The following is a 24,834-nucleotide window of genomic DNA, read 5'->3' as shown; positions in this document are numbered from 1 at the left end:
TGGACAAAAGGAAGAATTTCCCAACCAAGTCATCCAAAAATGAAATGGACTTTTCCAAGAAAGCACAAATTTCCTATTGCTGGGCTTGTTTAACTAGGAGCTGAATTAGCATTTGTTTGGAATTCAGATTTTGGATAGAAGTTGAAAAAGGAAACCCCACTGAAGCTTTCTTCAACTCTGAAAGTTGGTTTTGTGACTGGATGACTCCTAAGATTTATGATAGTTTAAGAAGTCTTTCATTCTACTATCTTCATGTTTAACTCCCTCATTTAAGGACTGAGTGACTTGCCCATATTAACACAGTGAGTTAGTGATTTATCCAGAATGAGGACATAGCACTTCATCTTTTCACAAAGCTACCTCCAAGAAAGAGATAGTGTAAGTGAAATTAATCTGTGAAGGTTCACAGGACTCCAGCTGGTCCTTGAAAAAAAACAAAGGCAAGTAGAAAGGAGGATGAAGGCACTGCATACCAAACAATCTTGAAGGCTTCAGTGGGATTGAGGCTCGTGCTGGCTGAGCCACAGGTATACCTTGGTTGGCTTTTCTCCCCATTTGCTCCCCAGGGAATGTTCAGAAGTTATATTAGCTACAGATGAAAGATTGTGCATGAGTTATCAGAATTGAGAACCAGACCCCTAAAATTACCTTCCCAGCTTCATGAGATACTTGTTATGGCTCAGGTGGGAAATTCCATTCATCTTTTCCAGCTGAGTTTTCTGGGACTCCAGTGACTCCCAGGGAGGGCCTTGGAATAGAGGAGATAAACTGTGAAGACGTCTTCCAGTGATATATTAGTTGTGTTCTGCTCCAGATTTCTACACCACTTTCTCTTCTTATCCACCTATCTGTGGGAGTAGGGCTAAGTCTCTCTCATTTGGAAGAACAAAGAACTCAACTGATCCTTGGGCTGTCACCCACCTAAGGGGTACTGACTAGTGTGTTCTGAACATTATGCTTCATGTGTTTTGATGATAATATCTCTCCTGAGAAGGAACACTTCTTTCTGGTGAAATATTATTTGGGTAATTAACCCTTGTACTCAGGATTGTCTTGTGGGAGTGGGAGGGATGGGGAGGGCAGGTTGTGGTGGTGGGGATAGCTCTGGGTGAATATGGAAGAAATGAGAACACAAATAGATTTAGGAGGGCTACAGCAAGCAACAAAAGGAGCAACTCACCTATGTACAGACCAAGAGAGAATCAATGACCCAGGAGAGCTTGAAAAGTTCCAAGGGAAATGACCTGAAGTATGTTGAGTTTTTATAGTTAGATAGTTAATAGGATTCCCAAGGACTGAGTGAGCACATCAACAAAGAAATTCCAAAAGCATTTTGAAATTGCCCAAGTCTTTCACTGTCTTCTGTGCTTTCTAAATGGAACTAAGGAGGACCACTGATATCCCTTTAGTCATTCAACAAAGCATTTATTAAGCACAGCGCAGTTACTGTGGTAAACATTGGGGACACAAAGAAAGGCACAAACCATTGTCCCTGCCCTCAATGAGATCACATCGTGATGGACCAGACAATATGCAAACAAAAATTGTACATATACATAATATACATACATATATATGTATATATTATTCAGTCATTTGTTTGGTCATGTCAGGGTCTTTGCAACCTCATTTGGGGTTTTCTTGGCAAAGGTCCCGGAGTGGCTTGCCATTTCATTCTCCAGCTCATTTTACAGATGAGAAAACTGAGGCAAACAGTATTAAGTAGCTTGCAAGTTCACACAGCTAATAAGCATGTGAGACTAGATTTGAATTCAGGGAGATGAATATTCCTGACTTCATGCCTGGCACTCTAATCTGGTCTGATACCATCTAGACGTATAACATACACACACACACACACAAACACACACATATATAAATAAATGTGTTATAACATAATATATAATATATGTAATATGTTATATATATGTAAATGTGTTATAATATAACATATATATATCACAAATATGCCCCTTCTACATCTTGACTTTCCCCATCTCGGTTTCAATGTATCATGAGTCTGCATAAGAAATTAAATGAAAATTTTGGGGAGAGTTTTGTGGAAGCCACAGATGACACAGGAAGGTCAGCAGACAACATAGAAAAAAGTTAGAAACTCAGAAATGCATTAAATATATGTGTAGTATTGTACATATAATATAATATCAACATATTTCATCTTTTAATAACATAATAGTTCAGACTTCTTCTCTGGTACAAAGGGAGGCCCAAAAAATTTTCCATGAATTTTCCAGATCACAGGGGCATTGCACCCCTAACTCCTGTCCTGTGGAAGAGATAACGGTAATATAAATGGGAGGTGTTTACATATATACACATATGTAAACACCTCCTATTCATATTATATCTCTATATTTATCACACACACATAAATATATAATACATATATATAGTCCTGGCTATCTAAATTATATACATGTATATACACACACACACATACATATATATATATACACACACACAATCTCCCATTCACACATATACATGTACATATATAGTGTAAATGGAAAGTTATCTAAGGGGGAGGGTACTAATAGTGGGTATTTGGAACAAAAGAACTGAGAGACTTCCTGCAGAAGATAAGATTTGAATTGGGTGTTGAAGGAAGCCAGGGAAATCAGGAGGCAGAGGTGAGGAGGGAGAGCATTCCAGGTATAGGGGACAACCAGTGAAAAGGCGTAAAGGTCATTTGTGAACCAGTAACTCAGTGTCCATTGGATCATAGATCAGAGATGCTAAACTTGTGGCTCACCAAACTCTTAAGAGCAGCTGAAGCAAAAATGTATTTGGGAAATATTTAGCAAAATAAATGAAAGTACAAAACTATATAAATAATATTAGTTTGTGATTTTCTAAGTCAACATGCAACCTGTAGGGATTCTTTCTATTACAGTTTGATATCACTGTGGTAGAGTTCAGGAAAGAGACTAAAATGTAAGAAGACTAGTTAGCAAGAAGCCAGGTTGCAAAGGCTTTAAATTCCAAACAGAGGACTTTATATTTGATAATGGAGACAATTGGGAACCACTAGAATTTATTGAGTAGAGAGCTGATTTGGTCAGACCAAAGATCATGTTAGTGACTAAGTGGAGGATGAACTGGATGAGGAGAGGCTTGAGGCAGGAGGCAGGGAGATCACCCAGAAGACTACTGAAATAGTCTAGGTGTCAGGAAGTGAATACCTGAATTAGAGTGTTGACTCTGTGAATGGAGAGATGGGGACATATATGGAAGATATCATCAAGGCAGAAACAACAAAACACAACAACAGATTGGATATGTAGGGTGGGTGAGAGTGAGAGGCTAAAGATAACACTGAGGTGGTGAGCTTGGGTGATTGACAATATGGTGGTATCCTAGACTGGAGATGTCAAATACATTGCCTGACTACTTCCAAGTGAGGCCTGAACCAGATTAAAATGTAATTGGGAAGTATTTAGTAATAATAAAATAAAATAAAACACAGATAATGTTAATTTGTAATTTTCTAAGTCAATATGTGGCTTAGAGGGATCCTTATGTATGATTTAGTGACTCCCATTTCTATTTGAATTTGACACCATTAGACAATAAATGGGGAAGTCTGGAAGAAAGAAGGATTTCAGGAAGGGAGTAACCAAATTTATCAATAAACATTTATTAACTACCTACTATGTGCTGAGAATACAAAGACAGTCTCTGATCTCAAGAAGCTTACGACAACATTTGAACAGATACACACAAAACAAGCTACATGTAGAATGAATAGGAAATAACAGTATCAGAGAGGAAAGTATCAGATCAACAATGTCAAAGGCTACAGAGAGGTCAAGGGGAACAAGTAGAATGAAGGTAAGATATTGAGTTCTATATTAGATATATTGGGTTTCAGATGTCTATGGGGTACCCATTTGGAGATGTCCAAGAGGAACATACGAGTCTGTATGTGTAAGACTGGAGCTAGAGAAGGATTAAGGTTGGATAAATAAATTTGAGAGTCACCCTTGTTTCTCAACCTCCTTTACTCTCATGGGCTACAGCCTTATTACCCTTAGCTAGTCACAGGGCTCACTAGACATTAGGTTTCAGTTACCCATAACTGTGTTATCCTTATAACCTAGAACTCTGAAATTCCTTTCATCAAACTTCTTTTACTTCCATTTCTTTTTCTGCTTCACTCCTAAACCTCCTCTGGGAATAGGTTACTAGGCTGCAAGGACGCTTGATTTTAGTTAACACTGATGATCATCATTGTATTACTTTGGCCTTTTGTTTCTTGGTGTTTATGTTTTCTCGGTTATTTTGGTGACAGGTAAATTGCCCTGCTCAAAATTAGTCCATTGTGTATCTTCTAAGTAGTTTAATGTGTAACCGTAGGCAATTCTAATTATGTATATATGAAAAAGCCTATAGATGTGGCCTATAGATAAATGATCTGTGGGGGGAATGGGTTGTCCACTCCCCCATGAATGAAAAGGGGGAGACTGAGGGAATTGAGGGGATTGGAGTGGCAAGTGGTAGTGGGAATTGAGTGAACCACACAGATGCCATCTTGTGACTCAATTCTGGAGCTAGCTCAATTTCCTTTCTAGTCATTTATAGGTCTAAAACAACTTCTGTCTTGTGAGAAAACTTTATTCAATTGTGGGAACTGGGAGAAAACCTTATTGTATTATGTGAACCTAGCCCTGTGTGTGTCTAGGAAGCTGGACCTCCCCCTACTTGTTTTGTTGCTGTTGTTATGGAGTTGTTTCAGTCATGTCTAACTCTTGGTGACTCCATTTGGGCTTTTCTTGGCAATGATAGTGAAGTGGTTTGCTATTTCCTTCTCCGGGTCATTTTATATAAGAGGAACTGAGGTAAACAGAGTTAAGTGATGTACCCAGGGTCTCATAGCTAGTAAGTGTCTGAAGCCAGATTTGAACTCAGGAAGATGAGTTTTCCTAACTCCAGGCCCAATGCTCTATCTGTTTACCACCTAGTTGCCCTACCTGTGGTTGAGAGACCCTTAATGAAGGATCTAAGTTATGTTGACCTGAAACGCAATCATATCCAAACAACAGCACATGAAGTTTTCTCACAATTGTACATCTCAAGCATTTCTCACAATTGTACATCTCAAGCAACCCATGTGTTTTATCTCAAAACTGGCCCCATACTGATCAATCGATGATTGTTTCCACATTCTTTTAATTGTTTACAGACAATTGGAGGGAGAGGGACACCTTTTTTTTCTGAATTTAGGGAATTATAACTTTCCTTCCGACTTGGAAAGTACCTAATTTTTCATCCAATTAGAAATCAGATTCAGTAATGTTGTATTGTTTCTTTTTAGTTAATTGGCCTTATTTGATTCAATGTTTATTAAGCATCTGCTATGTGCTAGGTATCATATTAAGCCCTAGAAATTCAGAATATAATAAAATTTCTTTACTATCAATGTGAAGACTTTTTTTGGGGTGGGGGGGGGAGAGTAGGTACTATTTATCCTGAACTTGGTGGTTTGAACCAGCAAAAAAAGACCTTGCTTTGCTCAGGTGCAGGACAATATAGATAAGGACATTATAGGTACATAGCATAGTTAAAGTTCAGCCAATCTATCTTGGGAGGCATTTTGCTTAGAGTTCCTCAATTCCTTCCAGAACTGTAGATAGGTCAAGACAACTGGGGCTTTGTACCAGGGCACCAATATTTACAGAGCACTGGCATATGATGGCATCTACATTCCTTCATAGCATGAAAACAACTGAACTTAGCACATAATTGGAATGATTATTAGTTAAATTGTAAAGCCACTAGATGGCACACTTTTTCCATCATAAAGCCACCAGATGGCATGCTTTTTCTCTCTGATCACCGCCCCATAGGTTATTCTTTTCCTTTTTCACCTCTGTCCTACTGCCCCCTGACCTGGGAGGCCCTTCCTAGCAGTAGCCTTGAGGTATCTTAGGGTATGTTTTGCCTTTGGGTCTTGTGTCCTGGGCATTCTCTTTTGCTTAGAGTCTGCTTAGGTAAGTGTCCAGCGGTTTCTACCTGCTCATCAGGGCGTCCAGCAAAGTCACATTTAGGCAACAAGTAGCGACAGTGAATTTTCTTTAAAGGGCTACTGCCAGTTTCTGGTACTATCTTGTAAACAGGCAAGTGGCCAATCTTTCCAGAACTAGATCTAGAGTAGCTTTCCAGTGATCTGCTACCTCATTTGTCTCAAGAGTACCAAGATTTCTTAGCCAAGTTTTACCTCTTTGTTCAGTCTTGATGATGATTTTGGGCATCATTCCATCATTAGTTTCTTCCAGTTTTCTTCTGAATTAAATTGTAAATAAGTGGTAAACTTCTTTCAGCTTTTCTCTTAGCTGAGATGTATTGACTATGAGTGTACGTAGTTTCTCAGTTCTTAGAGACTCTAACACACAATTCATGGAATAAGTATTGTTCTTATCCAAAATTTAGCAAGTATAGTGTGAAGATTGTGACATTGTTCCCGGTGGAGTTGTAACCATGAACTAAGAATGTCACATACTGACTCCACTGACAGTTTTGTCCTGATCTTAGTGTCCCTCATATGTTCACTGGTGAGTGATGGAAAGACTCAGATTATAGTTTTTGTTGTAGGTGATAATGTATAGTTCTAGACTTTTTGATGCTAACATCTTATTTAATAATATGCTTTCAATGTCTCTGCCATGGTCTGAATGTATTTTGGTGGGAAGTTATTTCACTGAGAAATATGTCTCCCTTAACACTTTAGTAACTTTCTGGTTCATGGTGAAGTGTATCTGTGCATATCTTGTGAAATCGTCAGTCACTGCGAAATTTGGCTTTTATCCTTACGATGTTACTATCTTCACTGCCCACCCTTCTTTCTCCTCAGGTCACTGCCTTATCATGGTGAAAGGGCTTGTGTAACTCAATGACACTATAAACTATGCTTTGAAGGGTTTCCCAAGATGAACAGGTCACAGTGGAGAGTTCTGACAAAAAGTGATCCAATAGAGAAGGAAATGGTAAACCACTTCTGTATCCTTGTCAAGAAAACCCTATGGACAGTGCTAAAATGGTAAAAGAGATGGCATTAGAAGATGACTCCCTCAGGTCAGGAGTACAATATGCCACTGGGGAAAAGAGGACAACCTGAAGTAGTTCTTGTACTAATGACGTGGTGGGGCCAAAGCCAAAAGAAAACTCAGCTGAGGATGAATCCAGTGATGCAAGCAAAGTCTGATACTGTTAAGATCAATATTGCATAGGAATATGAAATATCATATCTATGAACCAAGATAAGCTGGATGTGGTCAAACAGGAGACAGAAAGATTAAACATCAATATCTTGGGTATAAGACAGGAATGGCTGAATTTAATTCAGATGATCACTACATATACTACATATGCTACAAGAATCTCTTAGAAGAAATGGAGCAGCGCTCAGCCAATGGAAAGATGAGAAAAGCAGTACTGGGGTATCATCTCAAAAATGACAAGGTGATATCAATTCAAATCCAAGGAGAACCACTCAACATCACAGTAATACAAGCCTATGCTCCAACCACAGATGCCAGACTTACAACACCAAAAAAAGATGCCACATTCACCATAGGGGATTAGAATACTAAAATTGCAAATGAAAAGATAATTGGAGTAACAGGAAAGGTTGGTCTTGAAATGCAAAATGAAGCAAGGCAGAGACTAATAGAGTTTTGCCAAGTTAACTCACTGGTCATAATCACCAAAAGGCAATTCTACACATGGATATCACCAGATGGTCAATACAGAAATTAGATTGATTATATACTTTGCAGCCAAAGGTGGAGAAGCTCTATATAGTCAGCTAAAACATGACCTGGAGCTGACTGGGGATCATCAGATTATGAGCTTCTTATTGCAAAATTCAGACTTCAGTTGAAAAAAGTAGGGAAAACCATCAGACCATATAGATATGATCTAAATAACATCCCTTATGAATATGAAGAGAAAGTGATGAATAGATTGAAGGGATTAGATCTGGTAGACAGAGTGCCTGAAGAACTACGGACAGATGTTCTTGATATCATACAGGAGGTAGCAAAAAAAAAATCCCAAAGAAAACAGAGCAAGAAAACAAAATGGCCATCTGATGAGGCTTACAAATAGCTGAGGAAAGAAAGAAGGTGAAAAGCAAAGGAGGAAAGAAAAAATATATCCAACTGAATGCAGAATTCCAGAGAATAGCAATGAGAGAGAAGAGAACTTTTTTCAAAGTGAGCAGCGCAAAGAAGTAGAAGAAAACAATAGAATGGGAAAGGTAAGAGAACTTTTCAAGAAAATTAGATATATCAAGGGAATATTTTATGCAAAAATAGGCATGGTAAAAGACAAAAATGGTAAGGATTAACAGAAGTAGAAGAGATTAAGAAGTGGCAAGAATACACAGAAGAGCTATACAAGAGCCATCTTAAAGTCACCAATAACCATGATAGTGTGGTTACTCATCTAGAGCCAGAAATCTTAGAGAATGAAGTCAAGTAGACCTTAGGATGGTTAGAAAGCATTGTCAATTAAAAGACAAGTGGAGGTGACAGGATTCCAGCTGAGCTGCTTAAAACCCTCAGAGATGATGTTGATAAAGTGCTGCACTCAATATGCCAACAAATTTGGAAAACTCAACAATGGCCATTGGATTGGAAAAGCTCAGTTTCTGTCTTTAGCCTAAAGAAGGGCAGTGCCAAGGAATGTTCAAAATATTGAACAGTGGAGTTCATTTCACACATCAGCAAGGTTTTACATAAGATTCTACAAGTTATACTTCAGTAATATGTAAACTGAGAATTAGCAGAAGAGTAGGTTTGTTTTTGAAGAGAGAGAGGAACTAGAGACCAAATTGCCACAATTTGCTAGATTATGAAGAATGGAGTTCCAGAAAAACATCCCCTTTTGTTTCATTGACTACACTAAAGCCCTTGGTGGTGTGGACTACAACAAAATGTGGCAAGTCCTCAAAGAAATGGGAGTATCAGGTCAACTTATTGATCTCCTGAGGAACCTGCAGATCAAGAAGTAACAGTTAGAAATGAACATGGAACAACTGATTGGTTTAAGATCAGAAAAGGACAAGGCTATGTATTGTCACCTTATTCATTTAACTTATATGCAAGTACATTATGTGAAACACCAGTCTGGATGAATCGAAAGTCAGAATTAAAGTTGCCAAGAGAAATATCAACAGTCTCAGATATGCAGATGACCCCAATCTTATGGAAGAAAGTAAAGAGGAATTAAGAAGCTTCTTGACAGGGTGAAAGAAAAAAATGTAAAGGATGGCTTGAAGCTTAACATGGAAAAATGAAGATCTTGGCAACTGGAGCCACCATTTCCTGGCAAATCAAGAGAGAAGAAATGAAGGCTGTCAGATTTTATATTATTGGGCTCAAAGTTCACTGCAGATGGAGACTGCTGCAATAAAATTAAGAAAATATTTGTTCCTTGTAGGAAAAACTATAGCAAATCTAGACAACATACTGAAAAACAGAGACATCTTGCTGACAAAAGTCTGTATAGTCAAAACTGTGGTTTTTCTAGTAGCAATGAATGGCTGTGAGAGTTGGATTATAAGAAAATCTGAATGCCAAAGAATCAGCTCTTTTGAATTGTGGTGCTGATGAAGACTTTTGAGAATTCCTTGGACAGCAAGGAGATCAAATAAATCAATGTTTAAAAAAATTAATCCAAGCTATTCACTGGAAGGTGAAATACTGAAGCTGAAATACTTTGGCCACATAATGAGAGATGGGGCTCATTGGAAAGGACCCTGATTTTGGGAAAGATCGAGAGCAAAAGGAGAAGGGGACAGCAGAGGGTGAGATGGTTAGATAGTGCCATGGAAGCAATGGATATGAGCTTGGACTGACTTTGGGAGATAGTGAAGGATAGAAAAGTCTGGTATGCTATGGTCCATGGGGTCACGAAGAGTCTGACAAGACTGAACAATTGAATAATGACTTTTAGAAGCAGAAAGTCGGTGAAGAGAAATTCTAAAATTTTGTTGGTACTTGTATTTTCCAAATATGTGGCACAAGTTGGTAGTGCTTTTCTTTGCAAAAAAAGCACAAGTTTCACACATCTTAGTGATTTCTCCAGTGATATTAGGCCAGTAAAATCCATTCTTAACTAACTTTAGGGTCCTCTTGACCCAGGTGTCCAAAATAGCATTTAAGGCTTTCATAACTATGGTAAAATATTCTGCATAGCACCAACTCCTTCCTGAGCTTACGTAGCATCAGTGACAGTCTGGTGCCATAAACTGTCGCACAGCTCCAACTTCTACTATTTTCTTAACAGAAGGCCACCTTTGGAGGCCTGGAACTTGAGGCTATTGGCATCATCATCTTGTTTCTTGGCTTATATCACTTCTCAAAGTCCTTCATTAGCCATCTGCTTTTGTTATCAATCATTTACAGAAAATTCGGGCAAAGTTGGTTTGATGAAAAAAATGATAGTTGGTCAGTCAATAAGCACTTATTAAGTGCCTTCTGTGTGGCAGGCACTATTCTAAGTGCCTCTCAACTATATTGCCATTTGAGGGCAATCCATTCCTTCCTTGGGTATCAATATTGCTTCAAAGTTATGTGGCTTTCAGGGCAAGATATTATTGTGCTTTTACAGATTGCAAGGAAAGAAAGAGTTAAAGTCTGATGAGAAACTGGAGGCATTGGTTTGAAGCCATTTTGAGATATTTAGCAGCTTCACTTACATGTGAGAGGCATATACAAACTAATATGACTCCCCAGGTTTCTCTGAATCACATTTACCAGCAACTGCTGGTCTGCATGTTACAAGACTGGGCTGGTTCCATTTTCCCCAGAAAACACAAGAGCCAGAAGTACCAAAATTAAGATTAGGAAGAAGACAGAAGTGGGAAGAAAGAGAAATGATTGCCATGACAAGAGGGTCCATCCTATCAAAGTATTTTCTTTTTCCTGTGCTTTTGCACTGGCTGCCCCTCATATACTCCTCCTGTTCTCTGTCTCTTTAAAATCCTAGACTTTTTCAAAGCTCCAATTGATCAAGTATTACCTTCTAAATGACACCTTTCCCAATTCACCATTGGAAGTAAGTACTACTGCCAAAAATTGCCTTGCATTTATTTTTTATATATTTTGCAAATACTTATTTTTGTATGTACCTGTTGTCTTCCTGATTAACAATGGACTCTTTTAGAGTAGGGAAAGCTTTGTTTTTATCTTTAGATACCCAATACCTAGCACAGTGCCTGGAACTTAATAAATCCTTTTTGATTGGTTGATGGTTTGATTTGAGAGCTGACGCCTACTGTCACAGAACTACGAAAGACCAGTGAACCTTCTCCAATTCTTGCTGAGGGAAGGCCAATGGATGGGATGTTGCAGCTACAGGACACTAGGGGAACTCACCTATACAGTGCTAAGAGACACTTCCAGCCCAGCTATCAAGACATAGCATCTTTGGTATCTTAAGACATCATCTATGACAAGTGCTACTACACCTCCTCATTACTCCACAAAGTAAATGCAATTTTGATGTAGCCACTCAACCAGATAATTTAGTCTGCAGCCTATTGAAAATTCTTTTTCAAAGATCAACAATAACCTTCTAATCACCAAATCCAAGGAATCCTCCCTCATCATTCAGGATGAACAGATCTCTCTACAGTATTTACCATTGTTGACTACTCCTTTTTTAACGCTTCCTCATCTGACTTATGGGATGCCACTCTCCTCATTTTTCCCTCTTCCTTTCTAAATTCTTCTACTCTGTCTCCTTTCCTTCACTGGTTCTTCATCTTTTTCCCCATCCTCTTGAGGTGAGAACCTCCTAAGTTTCTGTCCTCAACCTTCTTTATTCTCTTCTTCTCTATCTAGTTTAATCTAAAATATATCAGGAGGTAACAGGTTATGTACCATTAGATGGATTTCAAAATTAGTGGCATTTCTGATAACATCTGAAATTTTATTTTAATATGTGCTATTATTTTTTTACATCATGATCATTTGCAAATGATTTCTGCCCACTCCTTGTCCTTCATTATAAGCCTCCTTTGTTGTTTTTTAAAGTATGATTTAAACAAAACAAACCTGCACATTGGTCATGTCTTACAGTACATGTCTCATTGCATATCTATTGTGCACCACCTCTCTGAGGGGAAGAAGGTATGTTTTAATATTGGTGTTTTAATACAAGAATTGGTCATTGCATTGATCTTTGTTCTGAAGTCTTTCAATGTTTTCCTTTCCATTATTATGATCATTCTATAAAGTATTCTTTTGGTTCACTTACTTTGTACTGAACCAGTTCATGCAAATCTTTTTAAGTTTCTCTGAATTCTTCATAATCTTAACATCTTACAATTGCATTGTATTCATGTACCACAATTTGTTTAGCCATATTCTCAAATGATGGACAGCTGCTACCCTTTCATTTTCTGATACAAAAAAATGTATCTATAAATATTTTTGTGTCATATGGGACATTTCTCTCTGTCCTTTACTTCCTTGGGCTTTGTGACCAGGAGGAGTACTGTTGGGCTCAAGGGCATGCACAGGTTAGTGATTTTTCCATTGTCATTTCAAATAAACGTACCTGTCATCCTATAGCTCTTTTAATATTGATCATTTTTATCTTTATATGGTCTAATGTTTAAACTTTTCTTTGGTGCATGGTTCTTCAGATTATTTTAATAATGCTTTATAGTTATAATGTGACATCTGGAAAAAGACATTTAGACTTGAGTATTGCTGAAGTTGGGGGATTATTTAGAAACCAATCTCTATCTGGAAGAAGGTACTTTCACAATGTATAAACTACAGCATACCCTGGTACAGCACATGGTGCTCAAGTGGTCCATCATCACTGATAATGTAGGCACCCCAAATATTGAGATTTGACTCCAAGAAAATGAACATAGTTTTTTGAATATAAATGCTTTAAGTATTGCTTCTCTTTTTTTTACAATAGCACTGATTGCAACTACTTTAATAGTCTTGGAGTTTCTTGCTGTTTCAGTTTATATTTAAGGATCCCCACAAAATCCAACTGTCATGACATTCATGATGTTACCCAATTTTAACTGTTCCAATGAGATTTTCACTAATATTCCTCACATTCTTTAAGATGAGTCAAGAACTGAGCTCAAACCTAGCCTCAGAAACTTACTAGCTGTTTGAAAGTACCTTAACCTATACTAGCCTCAATTTCCTAGAGATAATGATAGCATGTACTTCATAGAATTTTTGTGAGAATCAAAAGTCAACAAGCATTTATTAAGTGCTTACTATATATCAGACACTGAGATTTGCAAACCTTAAAGTCTATCTAAATATTATTTATGATGGTGATGCATATGAAATAATTCCAACATGAAAGCTAAAATTCATGGGATTGCATATTTATAGAAATGGCCAAGTGAAAAAAAATCCACTGGAGAAAACAACTTTAAAAGTAGAGTTGACCAAGTGGAAAAGGAGGCACAAAAGCTAATTGAATGTTCCTTAAAAATTAGAATTGGGCAAGCGGAAACTAATTCCTCCATGAAACATCAAGAATCAGTCAAATAAAATCAAAAGAATAAAAAATGGAAGAAAATACAAAATACCTCATTGGAAAAACAACTGACCTAGAAAATACATCAAGGAGAGATAATTTAAAATTATTGGACTACCTGAAAGCTATGATAAAAAAAGGATCATGGACAGCATCTTTTAAGAAATCATCAAGGAAAACTGCCATAATATCCTGGAACCAGAAGGTAAAATAGTAATTGAAAGAATCTACTGATCACCTCCTGAAAGAGATCCCAAAATGAAAACTCCAAGGAGTATTATAGCCAAATTCCAGAATTATCAGGTCAAAGAGAAAATACTGCAGGGGGCCAGAAAGAAACAATTCAAATATCAAGGAGCCACAGTCAAGATTACACAGGACTTGACAACTTCTACATTAAATGATCAGAGGGCTTGGAATATGATATTTTGGAAGGCAAAGGAGCTTGTATTACAGCCATGAATCAACTACCTAATAAATTTGAGCATAATATTCCCAGGGAAAGATGGATGTTCAATGATATGGGGGACTTTCAAACTTTCCTGATGAAAAGACTAGAGCTGAACAGAAAATTCAATTTTCAAATATAAGACCCAAGACAAGCATGAAAAGGTAAATAGAAAAGAAAAAAACCATGTTATTCAATAAGGTTAAACTGTTTACATCCTTACATGATAAGATGATATTTATAACTCTTGATAACTGTATCTCTATTAGGGCAGTTAGAGTATACATAGACAGAGGGTATAGGTGTAATTTGGCTTTGATGTGACAGTAAAAAAATTATGAGATGAAAAAAGGATTGTACTGGGAGAAAAGGAAAAGGGGAGGTAAAATAGGGTAAATTATATCACATGAAGAAGTACAAAAGACTTATTACAGTAGAGGTAAAGAAGGGAAAGGGTAAGTATTGTTTGAACCTTTCTCTCACTAAATTTGGCTCAAAGAGGGAATAATATACACACTTAGTTGGGTACAGAAATTTATCTTACCTTATAGAGAAGTAGGAGGGGAAAGAAAAGAAAAAGGGGGAGTTGATAAAGAAGGGAGGGCAGATTGAGGGAGGTGGTGGTCAGAAACAAATGAGGATGGAGAGGGTGAAAGGAAAAAGAAAAGTATGAAAAGGGGAAAAGTAGGATGGAGGGAAACAGACAATAATCATAATTGTGAATGTAAATGGGATGAACTCTCCCATAAAGTGGAAGCAGATAGCAGAGAGGATTAAAAACCAGAATTCTACAATATGTTGTTTACAAGAAACATATTTGAAGCAGGGAGATACACACAGAGTAAAACTAAAAAACTGGAGCATATTTATTATGCTTCAGCTAAAGTAAAAAAAAAAAAGGAAGAGTAACAATCCTAATCTCAGACAAAGCAGAAGTAAAGACAGATCTAATTAAAAGACAAAAGAATGGAAACTATATCTTACTAAAAGGTAACACAGACAATGATGCAATGATGTAATATCAATACTAAACATATATGGACCAAGTGGTATAACAACCAAATTCTTAGAGAAGTTAAGTGAGTTACAAGAAGAAATAAGTAGCAAAACTATACTAGTGGAGGACCCCAACTTCCCTCTCTCAAAACCAGAAAAATCTAACAACAAAATAAACAAGAAAAAAGTTAAGGAGGTGAATAGAATTTTAGAAAAGTTAGATATGATAGACATCTGGAGAAAATTGAATGGTGATAGAAAAAAACATATCTTTTTATCAGTGGTACATGGTACCAAACAAAGATTGACCATGTATTAGCACATAAAACCCTCACAATCCGATGCAAACAGGCAAAAATATTAACTGCATCCTTTTCAGATCATGATGCAATAAAAATTACATGCAATAAGGACCATGGAAAGATAGACTAAAAATTAATTGGAAATGAAATAATCTAACCCTGAAGAATGAGTAGGTCAAGCAACAAATCATAAAACAATCAATAATTTAATGAAAGAGAATGATAATTATGAGATAACATACCAGAATTTATGGAATGCAGCCAAAATAGTTCTTCAGGGGGAATTTTATATCTCTAAATTCTTACACAAATAGAGAAAGAGGAGATCAATGAACTAGGCAAGCAACTAAAGAAGCTAGAAAAAGAACAAATTTAAAACTCCCAAATAAATACCAAATAAGAAATCCTGAAAATCAAAGGAGAGATTAATAAAATAAATAAAACTGAGTTGGTTTTATGAAAAAAATAATAAAATCTATAAACCTTTGGTTAAGTTGATTTACAAAAACAAGAAAACCAAATTACCTGTATTAACAATGAAAATCATGAATTCACCACCAATGAAGAGGAAATCACAGCAATAATTAAGAGTTATTTTGCTCAACTGTATGTCAATAAATCTGACAGTCTAAGTGAAATGGATGAGTATTTATAAAAATATAAACTGTCCAGATTAAGAAAAGAGGAAATAAAATACTTTAACTCGATTTTAGAAAAAGAAATTGAATAAGACATCAATGAACTCCCTAAGAAAAAATCTCCAGGGACAGATTACTTCTACCTAATGACTTCTACCTAACATTTAAAGAACAATTGATTCCAATGCTATATAAACTATTTGGAAAAATAAGTGAAGTAGTCCTACCAAATTCCTTTTATGACACAAATATGATGCTGATATCCAAACCAGGAAGAGTCAAAACAGAGAAAGTAAATTGTAGACCAATTTCCCTAATGAATATTGATGCAAAATTTTAAATAAAATATCAAGAAAGAGATTATAGGAATTTGTCATGAGGATAATACATTACGACCAGGTGGAATTTATACCAAGAATGGAGGGCTAGTTCAATATCAGGAAAACTATCAGCATAATTGACCATATAGGTAATAAAACTAACAGAAATCATATAATTATCTCAATAGATGCAGAAAAAAACTTTTGACAAAATGCAGCACCCATTCCTATTAAAAACATTAGAGAATATAGGAATAAATGGAATTTTCCTTAAAATGATAAGCAGATCTATCTGAAACTATGAGCAGGCATTATATGTGATGGGAATAAGCTAGAAGTATTCCCAATAAGATCAGGGGGTGAAATAAGGATGCTCACATGTACAAAAATATTTATAGCAGCTCTTTTTGTGGTGGCAAAGAATTGGAAATTGTGGGGATGTCCCCAATTGTGGGGATGGCTGAACAAGTTGTGGTATATGAATGTAATGCAGTATTATTGTCTATAAGAAACGATGAACAGGCAGATTTCAGAAAACCTTGGAAAGCCTTGCATGAAGTGATGCTGAGTGAAATGAACAAAACTAGGAGACCATTGTGCACAGTAACAGCAACATTGTGTATTGATCAACTTTGACAGATGCAGCTCTTCTCAGCAATATAATGATCCAAGACAATTCCTAAAGACTCATGATGGAAAATGCTGTCCACATCCAGAGAAAGAAGTATAAAGTCTGAATGCAGATTGAAGCATACTATTTTTTTGTTTTTTGTTTTTCCTTTCTTATGGTTTTCTCTTTTTGTTCTGATTATTCTCTCGGAACATGATTAATGTGAAAACATGTTTAACATGATTGCACATGTATGACCCATATCAGATTGCTTGATATGGTGGGGATGGGGGAGGGAAGAAAAGGAGAGAGGGAGAAAAAAATTGGAAAAAATATGAGTAAGGGACTACATAGAATTTTCCAACTTGTTGCAAGAGTAGTCAAGTTTATAAAAAAAACAACCTAGAACCCCAACGGAAAAGAGTTTGGCAAAATTATGTGACAATATGGGAGAAGGATATAGGCGTACCTCTCTTCTGGCAGAATACTTTGTCTTTGTCATGCCTAGGTTCTTTGAAGTTTATTTGGAAGGACTTTTCTACTTCAAGTGTTTTTCTACAGGTAAGTCATTTAGAGAGCCAGGCATGGAACAAAGGAGGCCTGACAGCCTCAGGCAACTCTTGTCTCTCTGCAGGAAACAAAACTTTGAGATATCTCTGGGGAACATGTTGATGCTCCCCTTGTAGTTGAGTCATTAAGGATAGAAGCTTCTTTGATGTCTCCAGGACACTGTTCTTCTTGCCCAGAAGACTTCCTCCTTCTTCTTTTATCCAAGTTCTGATCTTTCTTCAAGTTCTACTTATGAAGCCTAATCAGCCTCGCTGTACTGTCTCTTAGACCAGAATTGTAAAGGGAACAACTAATATTCAAGAAAGTTAGGTCTATACTTGGCTCTTGGGCAAATCACTTAAATGAGACAGATCTGGGACCTTCCTCCCTAGGCAAAGAGAGGATTTACAATGGGAATTATATCAAACAAAGGTAATAGACAAGCATTACATATTAATTTTTTAAGAATTGCATGTTTTAGGGAAGCTCACTGTCCCAAAAGATTCCTAATGTGTTTGATGATGATGACTGTGATTGTGAAAGCAGCAAAGATGATGATGATGATGATGATATCATGGCCACAGAAGTATCACAGACTTAGTGATCAATACAGAGGCAAAGAAGAAGACACATTAGTGCAACACATTTTTGCTTGCTACAAAAATTTAGTACCTTCTGAACACCAGCAAGATATGATTTGGTAGCTAGCAACATACAGCAAGAACGTACAACTTTCTTGGACTGATAGACTTCCTATACTGTAAATACAGACCTTAATACATCATTGAGAACACAACCAATAAATTGTCTTGGATTTAGAGCATTACTAAAGAATGAATTGTTGCTCTCAATTGCCAGGATGTAACATCAGTCCATAAAAAAAATTTAAAAAATATAGTGCCCTACTGAACACTCATAAGTTCCAAGCTATATGGAAAGAAAAAATTAAAATATAGAGATCTAACAGAAGAAATCAAAATCATATGAGAGAAGGATGAGTTATAAATCTTCCCTACCATCCTGTTTGCTAGTAGAGTTGTACTACAAATTCTTTCAATTAACCTGAGGTGAGCTTAAATCCAAATTTTTTTTTATTCATTTGTAGAAAGCATCTATTTTATGCATCTTGGTAACAATCTCTAGAATATTAAATATGCAATAATCATAGCAGACTAGCAACTTGTTGCAGGAACATTTTTATCTGAACCCCATTAGAAAAGATAAGAATGAGATAGTAATAATAATAACAATTTATAGAGATGGAAGGATTTATGATGCCTATCAAAGATCAAGTCATTGCTGCCAGAAATTGCAGGAAGATTTGCACTACAAGTACCTACTCAGTGATCAGGGTAGATCTTAATAATGATAGCTGATATCCGTATAGTGCTTTAAAGTTGGCAGAAGGCTTTACACATGTTAACTCGTTTGATTCTCACAACAGCCCTGCCAGGTAGATGTCCTCATTTTAGAGATGATGAAACAGAGGCAAAGAGAGGTGAAAAGATCTGAGGTAGGATTTGAATTCAGGTCGTCTCGAATCCAGGCCCAAAGCTCTACCCACTATGCCACCTAGTTGTGCTGGAAACTGTGAGATATATCACTGCAAGTTTCAAAAATGTATCACCTACTGAATATCTAGAAAGACATGATCCTGAAGCAGTAATACTCTGGAAACTGCTTAGACTGGCTCCATCAAAAATTTTTAGGAAATTTAGAAGATTTGAAATCAGTTAATGTTAGAAATCAGGGCCTGATTTATTCTTTTGTTGATTGTTTAGATTTAAGAAAGTGATGGAGAAAAAGTTAATGCACTTTTCATTTAAAGGGTATCTTGAGTATATCCTCCCCTCACCCCAAACTCTGGAGTGTCAGTTGTTAACCATTTGCTAGCACATCCCTGCCAAGAAGTCATAATTATATGACAAATTCCCATCCTGCCATGACTGACCTTAAGCATTCCCTTAACCAATAAACTGTCTTGGAACAGGAGCATCCCCAGCAAAACCATTGTTCACTTTTGCCTGGACATATAACATTAATCTTTAACAAATTAGTAACAACATTTAACATAGAACCATATCAAGTACTCATAATCTCTAAAGATGTGGAGGATGAAAAGCTATCCAAAGATAGACACCAAGTAGAAGAAATCCTCATCATCTTATGTGCTTTTACCATTGTCCCAATGCTGCTCAGAGTGAGTCTACAAAGGATGAGCTGATATCCCCCAACTTTGATTCAATGACAAAAAGCAGATTATTTTATCCACCTGATAGACATCAGGAACATTAAATATAAAAATGATATCAGGATGGCAGCTCATCCCAGAACAGCTTTTTAAAAATCTGAACTCCACTAAAACAAATGAGATCATAGTAAACTGGCACTTACATATGCTTTATGGTTTGCATCATGTCATTTTATTCTTACAACATAACAGCTTTGTAAGGTAGGCACGAAACATATTGTCATCCCCATTTTATAGATTAGAAAGCTGAGTTAAACACTATGCACTGACTAGCTAGAAATTACCTTTGTAAAGAAATTTGACACAAAATTTACTGTTAAGAGGAGGCTCAGAGAAAGGAGGCTAGTTGAAACAAAGGGGAAAGGATGAGGGGGTTCCTGCACTGTTGTTTCTATGTGTCCCTGCAAGGTGGGGTTGGAACAACCCCAGATCAGCTTGCTCATTGGGTATATGCCAGGTGGCAAAGAAAACTGCCAAATACTTCTATCATAGTGTCCAAGTTACCTAATGCTCCTGGGTCATGACAACTGCAGGTGGTCCAGAGCTAGCAATCTAAGCTAGCTAAGCCTTTGTTTCCTCCTCTGTAAAATGAAGGCTTGTAATTAGTGGATCCTTAAGGTCTATAAAGTATAAGGATAACATTTTAGGATTCTTATTATAAGACTGCATTCTTGATGCTTCTGGGCTGGTCTGGTCTGGTTTTATCAGCTAGAATGCAAGTTGTTTAGAGGAAGCTCATGTCTTAGATGTTTGTATTTCCTACAACAGAGCATAGTTCTGGGCACCATAGATGTTCATGAAATAGTCAGTGATAGATTAGCTGTTGACTCTGTCCTCTTACATCTCTGAGAGTGTGGGGCCCTTAGGAAAGGAGATAGGTGAGGCAGAGGCATGGGAGGACAAGAGAACCAGTTAGAAAGAGCTGCTCTGCCTGCTCACCTCCCCCACCCATAGCCTAAGGACTTATAAGTTTTGGTTTCCTGGAAAATAGGCCTGCCTCAAGCATTGCTCCAGAATCTGCCTTGACCTAGATTCTTTCTGGTCACTTTTTCATTGCACTCTCTACTGGCTTCCCTGTTAAGAACCAGTGGAGACATAAAATGGACAAACTGTTCCTCCTGGTCCTCTCTGTACTCTGCCTCTCCACAGGTGAGTCCTAGAATGGGAAGTTGGGAATGTTGAATTTGACTCTCCCCCATTTCTCCCTTTGACCCAGGTCGGACCTATCAGGTCAAGGGTGACAATCCTTCTGTGTTTCATAATTTTCCTCAGTCACCTCTTCTCTTGCCTCCTATTCTTCCCCAGCCCTAAACAGATCTAGATTCCTGATAGAGACTGAGTCTACCTGCACATGGGGTATTATAGAAATGACGGATCCAAAGGTGATAATATAACATGATCTGTGTTGCCTTCAAGATGGGAAGCTCTCAAGAATTTTTCTGAAGAATTTTGATTGGGGGGAAGGTGTCGCATGCCATGTCTGCAAAAGATCTGTGAATGGCCATTGTTTGGAGAATAAGGACAACTGTGTGGTGGAGGTACCATCTAGTTGTGAAACTAAAGTGTTTTATCCTGGTAAGCAAGCCAGTGTACCCGCTCCTTCTGTCCTGGGCCTGGGTAGGGGAAGAGGGACCCCTTCCTTATATGAATCCTGGGGGCCTTTTGCCCTGGGGAGGGGTAATGTTATTAGCCAGGGGTCTTCACTATTGCTAGTTTAGGTAAATGGGGTTGAATTCAAGAAAGGGAAAGAGGAAATTCTCAGAAAGGGCTTCTCTTCATGGAGATACTTATTGCAGACCCATGGCTTTCAAGTGCAGGTCTCAGGTGTGGGAATTGAAAATTCCTCTCTTTCTCAGTGGGGCAGGATACTTACGCCATGCTGACTTGCAACAGACAATGCAAAGAGACTGAAGGTGTAGCCAATGGGATACGGTTTAAGATCTTTTGCTGCAACAAAGACTTCTGTAACAAACCTCCATCTGGAGGCACATAATTGAGCAATAGAAAATTAGCTGTCACTTGGGTGGTTTTGCTGTCCCCACCCCCTTATCTCTTTCATTCTCCCACCTGCTCCCAGTCCCTGTTCTTCCCCATTGGGCTTATGATAGGCTTTGGGGATGGAGTATGTTATAAATGGAGCAGAGACTACTTCTGACTCTACCCCACTCTACTGACATTACATCATATAGACACTGTGGGGCTCAGAGATCCAAGCATGATATTTATCACTGAGCCTATACTTCCCTTCTTCAATCAAGAAACAGATTCCTGAGCTCAGACTATGGGGTGAATTCAACCATGGCTCTACAGAAGCTGGGCTTTGGGTGAAGAATTTATCAATAAATATTCAAAATAATTTCCCTACCTTGGTTTTAGTCTTCTTTGTTTCCTGCAGCTTCTATTCATATCTATCATAACAGAGAAGCTAGTATGGGAGAGATGTGGAAGGAAATAAAGACACAGAGTTTATATAGTTGGTGAGTGAAGTTTGTGCTCTTCTCAGTGTGGTTGTACTATCTATTACACTTCATCCTGATTTAGTGTCATCTGTGATTGGCCATGGACTTATGATCTCTGAGAAAGGTGTACTAGAGAAAATTGGAAAGGATTCAGAAGTTATTGTCAAGAACACGCCTATCATTTACTTTGTGAAAGTGTCATCACTTATCCATTCCTTTATTGGACACAGTACCAAATACCTCAGGCAGATTTTAATATTGTCCAAGGTTCAACACTTTGAGCACAATCATGCACACTCTCTGGGTTTCAGGACTCTCTTTTTCCTATCTCTCCTTCCATCCCCCTGAATCAAGAGTTTATTGAGTGTGTTACAGACTGATTAGACCAGTACCATGTGCCTTTAAAGAAATAACTAGAGGGGGAAGAGACAAGATGAAACAGTAGAAAGACAGACCTGTAAAAGGTCTCCTCAATAACCCATAAAATACCTGTAAAAATGACTCTAAACAAACTGTAGAGCAGCAGAAGCCACAAAATGATAAAGCTCAAAAGATTTCTAGCCCAAGACAGCCTGGAAGGCCAACAGAAAAGGTCTATCACACTGGGCTCAGAGTGGAGGGCAACTCAGCTTTGGCCATAAGGGCAGCAGGGACAAGACCAGAGCAGGCCTCAGGGCATGTAGAATCCCAGGCAGCAGGTGCTGTTCCCAGATTGCTCAACCCACAAATGCCAAAGATAGCTTCAAAGGTCAGTGAGAAACCTCTTTCACCTGGGTGAGAAGGTAATGTGGTCTGGCCCCTGCTGGCTGCAGCCATTGCAGCAGCAGCATCCATTTTTGGAGCCTAAAGACCCTGGGGGAATTGAGCTACTGATCTGGATCTCAGCCCTGAGGGGCATCCCCGGGGTGAGGAGGAGCACTGGTGTGGTGGAGCTAGAGGCAGTGGTGGAGAGGGAATTCTACTTGCAGATCCTGGGCAGAAAAGTTTTTTGTTGCTCCCAGACCAGTGCACAGGCCAGGAGAGGAGTTAACTCCTCTCCCGTGATTGTGCCCCCTTGGAGGAACTGAGAACTTACAGGTCCCTAGAGTATACCTCCCTCTTGACAAAGGTTTCAAAAGTCAAGTAACTGGCTGGAAAAATGCCCCAAAAATGGAAAAAATAAAGATGATAGAAGATTACTTTCTTGGTGAACAGGTATTTTCTTCCATCCTTTTGGATGAGGAAGAACAATGAATACCATTAGAGAAAGTCATAAAAGTCAAGGCTTCTATATCCAAAACCTCTAAAATAAATATGCAATGATGTCAGGTCATGGAAGAATTCAAAAAGGATTTTGAAATTCAAGTAAGAGAGGTAGAGGAAAAATTGGGAAGAGAAATAAGAGCAATGCAAGAAAATCATGAAAAGTAAGCCAACAGCTTGCTCAAGGAGACCCAAAAAATGCTGAAGAAAATAACACCCTTAAAAATAGACTAACTCAAATGACAAAAGAGGTCCAAAAAGCCAATGAGGAGAAGAATACTTTAAAAAACAGAATTAGCCAAGTGGAAAAGGAGGTTCAAAAGCTCACTGAAGGAAATAGTTCTTTAAAAATTAGAATGGAGCAGTTGGAAGCTAATGACTTTATAAGAAGCCAAGCAATTACAAAACAAAACCAAAAGAATGAAAAAATGGAAGACAATGTGAAATATCTCATTGGAAAAAGAACTGACCTGAAAAATAGATCCAGGAGAGACAATTTAAAAATTATGGGACTACCTGAAAGCCGTGATCAAAAAAGGAGCCTAGAGGGGGTGGAGCCAAGATGGCGGAGTAGAAAGATGCACATACACATAGCTCCGAACCCACAACCCATAGAACGGCTACAGGGAAGTAACTCACAGCAAATTCTGCACCCAGAGGCCATGGAACATTGGAGTGAGGGAGATTTCTGCTCCAGAGAGACCTGCAAACCTCTTGCGGGGGGTCCTTCGCACTGCGGACTGGGCACCGGGACTGGGAGCTGAGTGCAGCCCTGCTGCGGCCGTGGCACTGAGAGGAAAAGGCTTCAGGGACGGGATCTCCAGCGGCCACGCGGGTCCCTCCACCCACAGGTGATGGGGGTCAGTGAGAGAGTCTCTTTGGCGGGTTGAGAGGGGAGTGGGGTGCCCCCATAACTCAGGCCCCCCCCGGGAGGTAGAAGCGGAGAGGCGGCTGCAGACCAGGGCTCCCCAAGGGGGCAGGAGCCTGGATCCGTTGTGGAAGGTCTGTGCATAAACCCCCTGAGGGAACTGAGCCTGAGAGGAGGCCCTGCCCCGACCTGACCACCTGAACTTAATCTCACACTGAATAGCAGCCCTGCCCCTGCCAAAAGCCCTAAGGCTGGAAGCAGCATTTGAATCTCAGACCCCAAACGCTGGCTGGGAGGATCAGCAGTCGAGGTGGGTGTGAGGAGAATATTCAGAGGTCAAGTCACTGGCTGGGAAAATGCCCAGAAAAGGGAAAAGAAATAAGACTATAGAAGGTTACTTTCTTGGTGAACAGGCATTTCTTCCCTTCCTTTCTGATGAGGAAGAACAATGCTTACCATCAGGCAAAGACACAGAAATCAAGGCTTCTGTGTCCCAGCCCACCCAATGGGTGCAGGCCATGGAAGAGCTCAAAAAGAATTTTGAAAATCAACTTAGAGAGGTAGAGGAAAAGCTGGGAAGAGAAATGAGAGACATGAAGTCAA

General features: G+C 38.3%; 2 protein-coding genes across 2 annotated transcripts in view; one reads left to right on the top strand and one right to left on the bottom strand.

Moving 5' to 3' along the window:
• Positions 1-24,834, bottom strand: part of ACRV1 (acrosomal vesicle protein 1) — a 65,836-nt gene that overhangs the window by 22,484 nt on the left and 18,518 nt on the right. The window contains exon 3 of the mRNA XM_072611501.1: positions 649-748. Coding sequence (XP_072467602.1) covers positions 649-748 — 100 coding nt within the window. The remainder of the gene's footprint in view (positions 1-648; positions 749-24,834) is intronic.
• On the top strand, positions 20,637-22,026 carry PATE4 (prostate and testis expressed 4). The gene is made up of 3 exons (XM_072611500.1): positions 20,637-20,811; positions 21,079-21,237; positions 21,519-22,026. The coding sequence occupies exons 1-3, from the start codon at positions 20,763-20,765 to the stop codon at positions 21,653-21,655; spliced, it is 345 nt and encodes a 114-aa protein (XP_072467601.1). The 5' UTR covers positions 20,637-20,762; the 3' UTR covers positions 21,656-22,026.

The sequence above is a fragment of the Notamacropus eugenii genome, chromosome 5 (assembly GCF_028372415.1).
Source record: "Notamacropus eugenii isolate mMacEug1 chromosome 5, mMacEug1.pri_v2, whole genome shotgun sequence".
Lineage (NCBI taxonomy): Eukaryota > Metazoa > Chordata > Mammalia > Diprotodontia > Macropodidae > Notamacropus > Notamacropus eugenii.
Note: the sequence above shows the minus strand (reverse complement) of the source record. Positions and strands in the feature narration are given on the sequence as shown.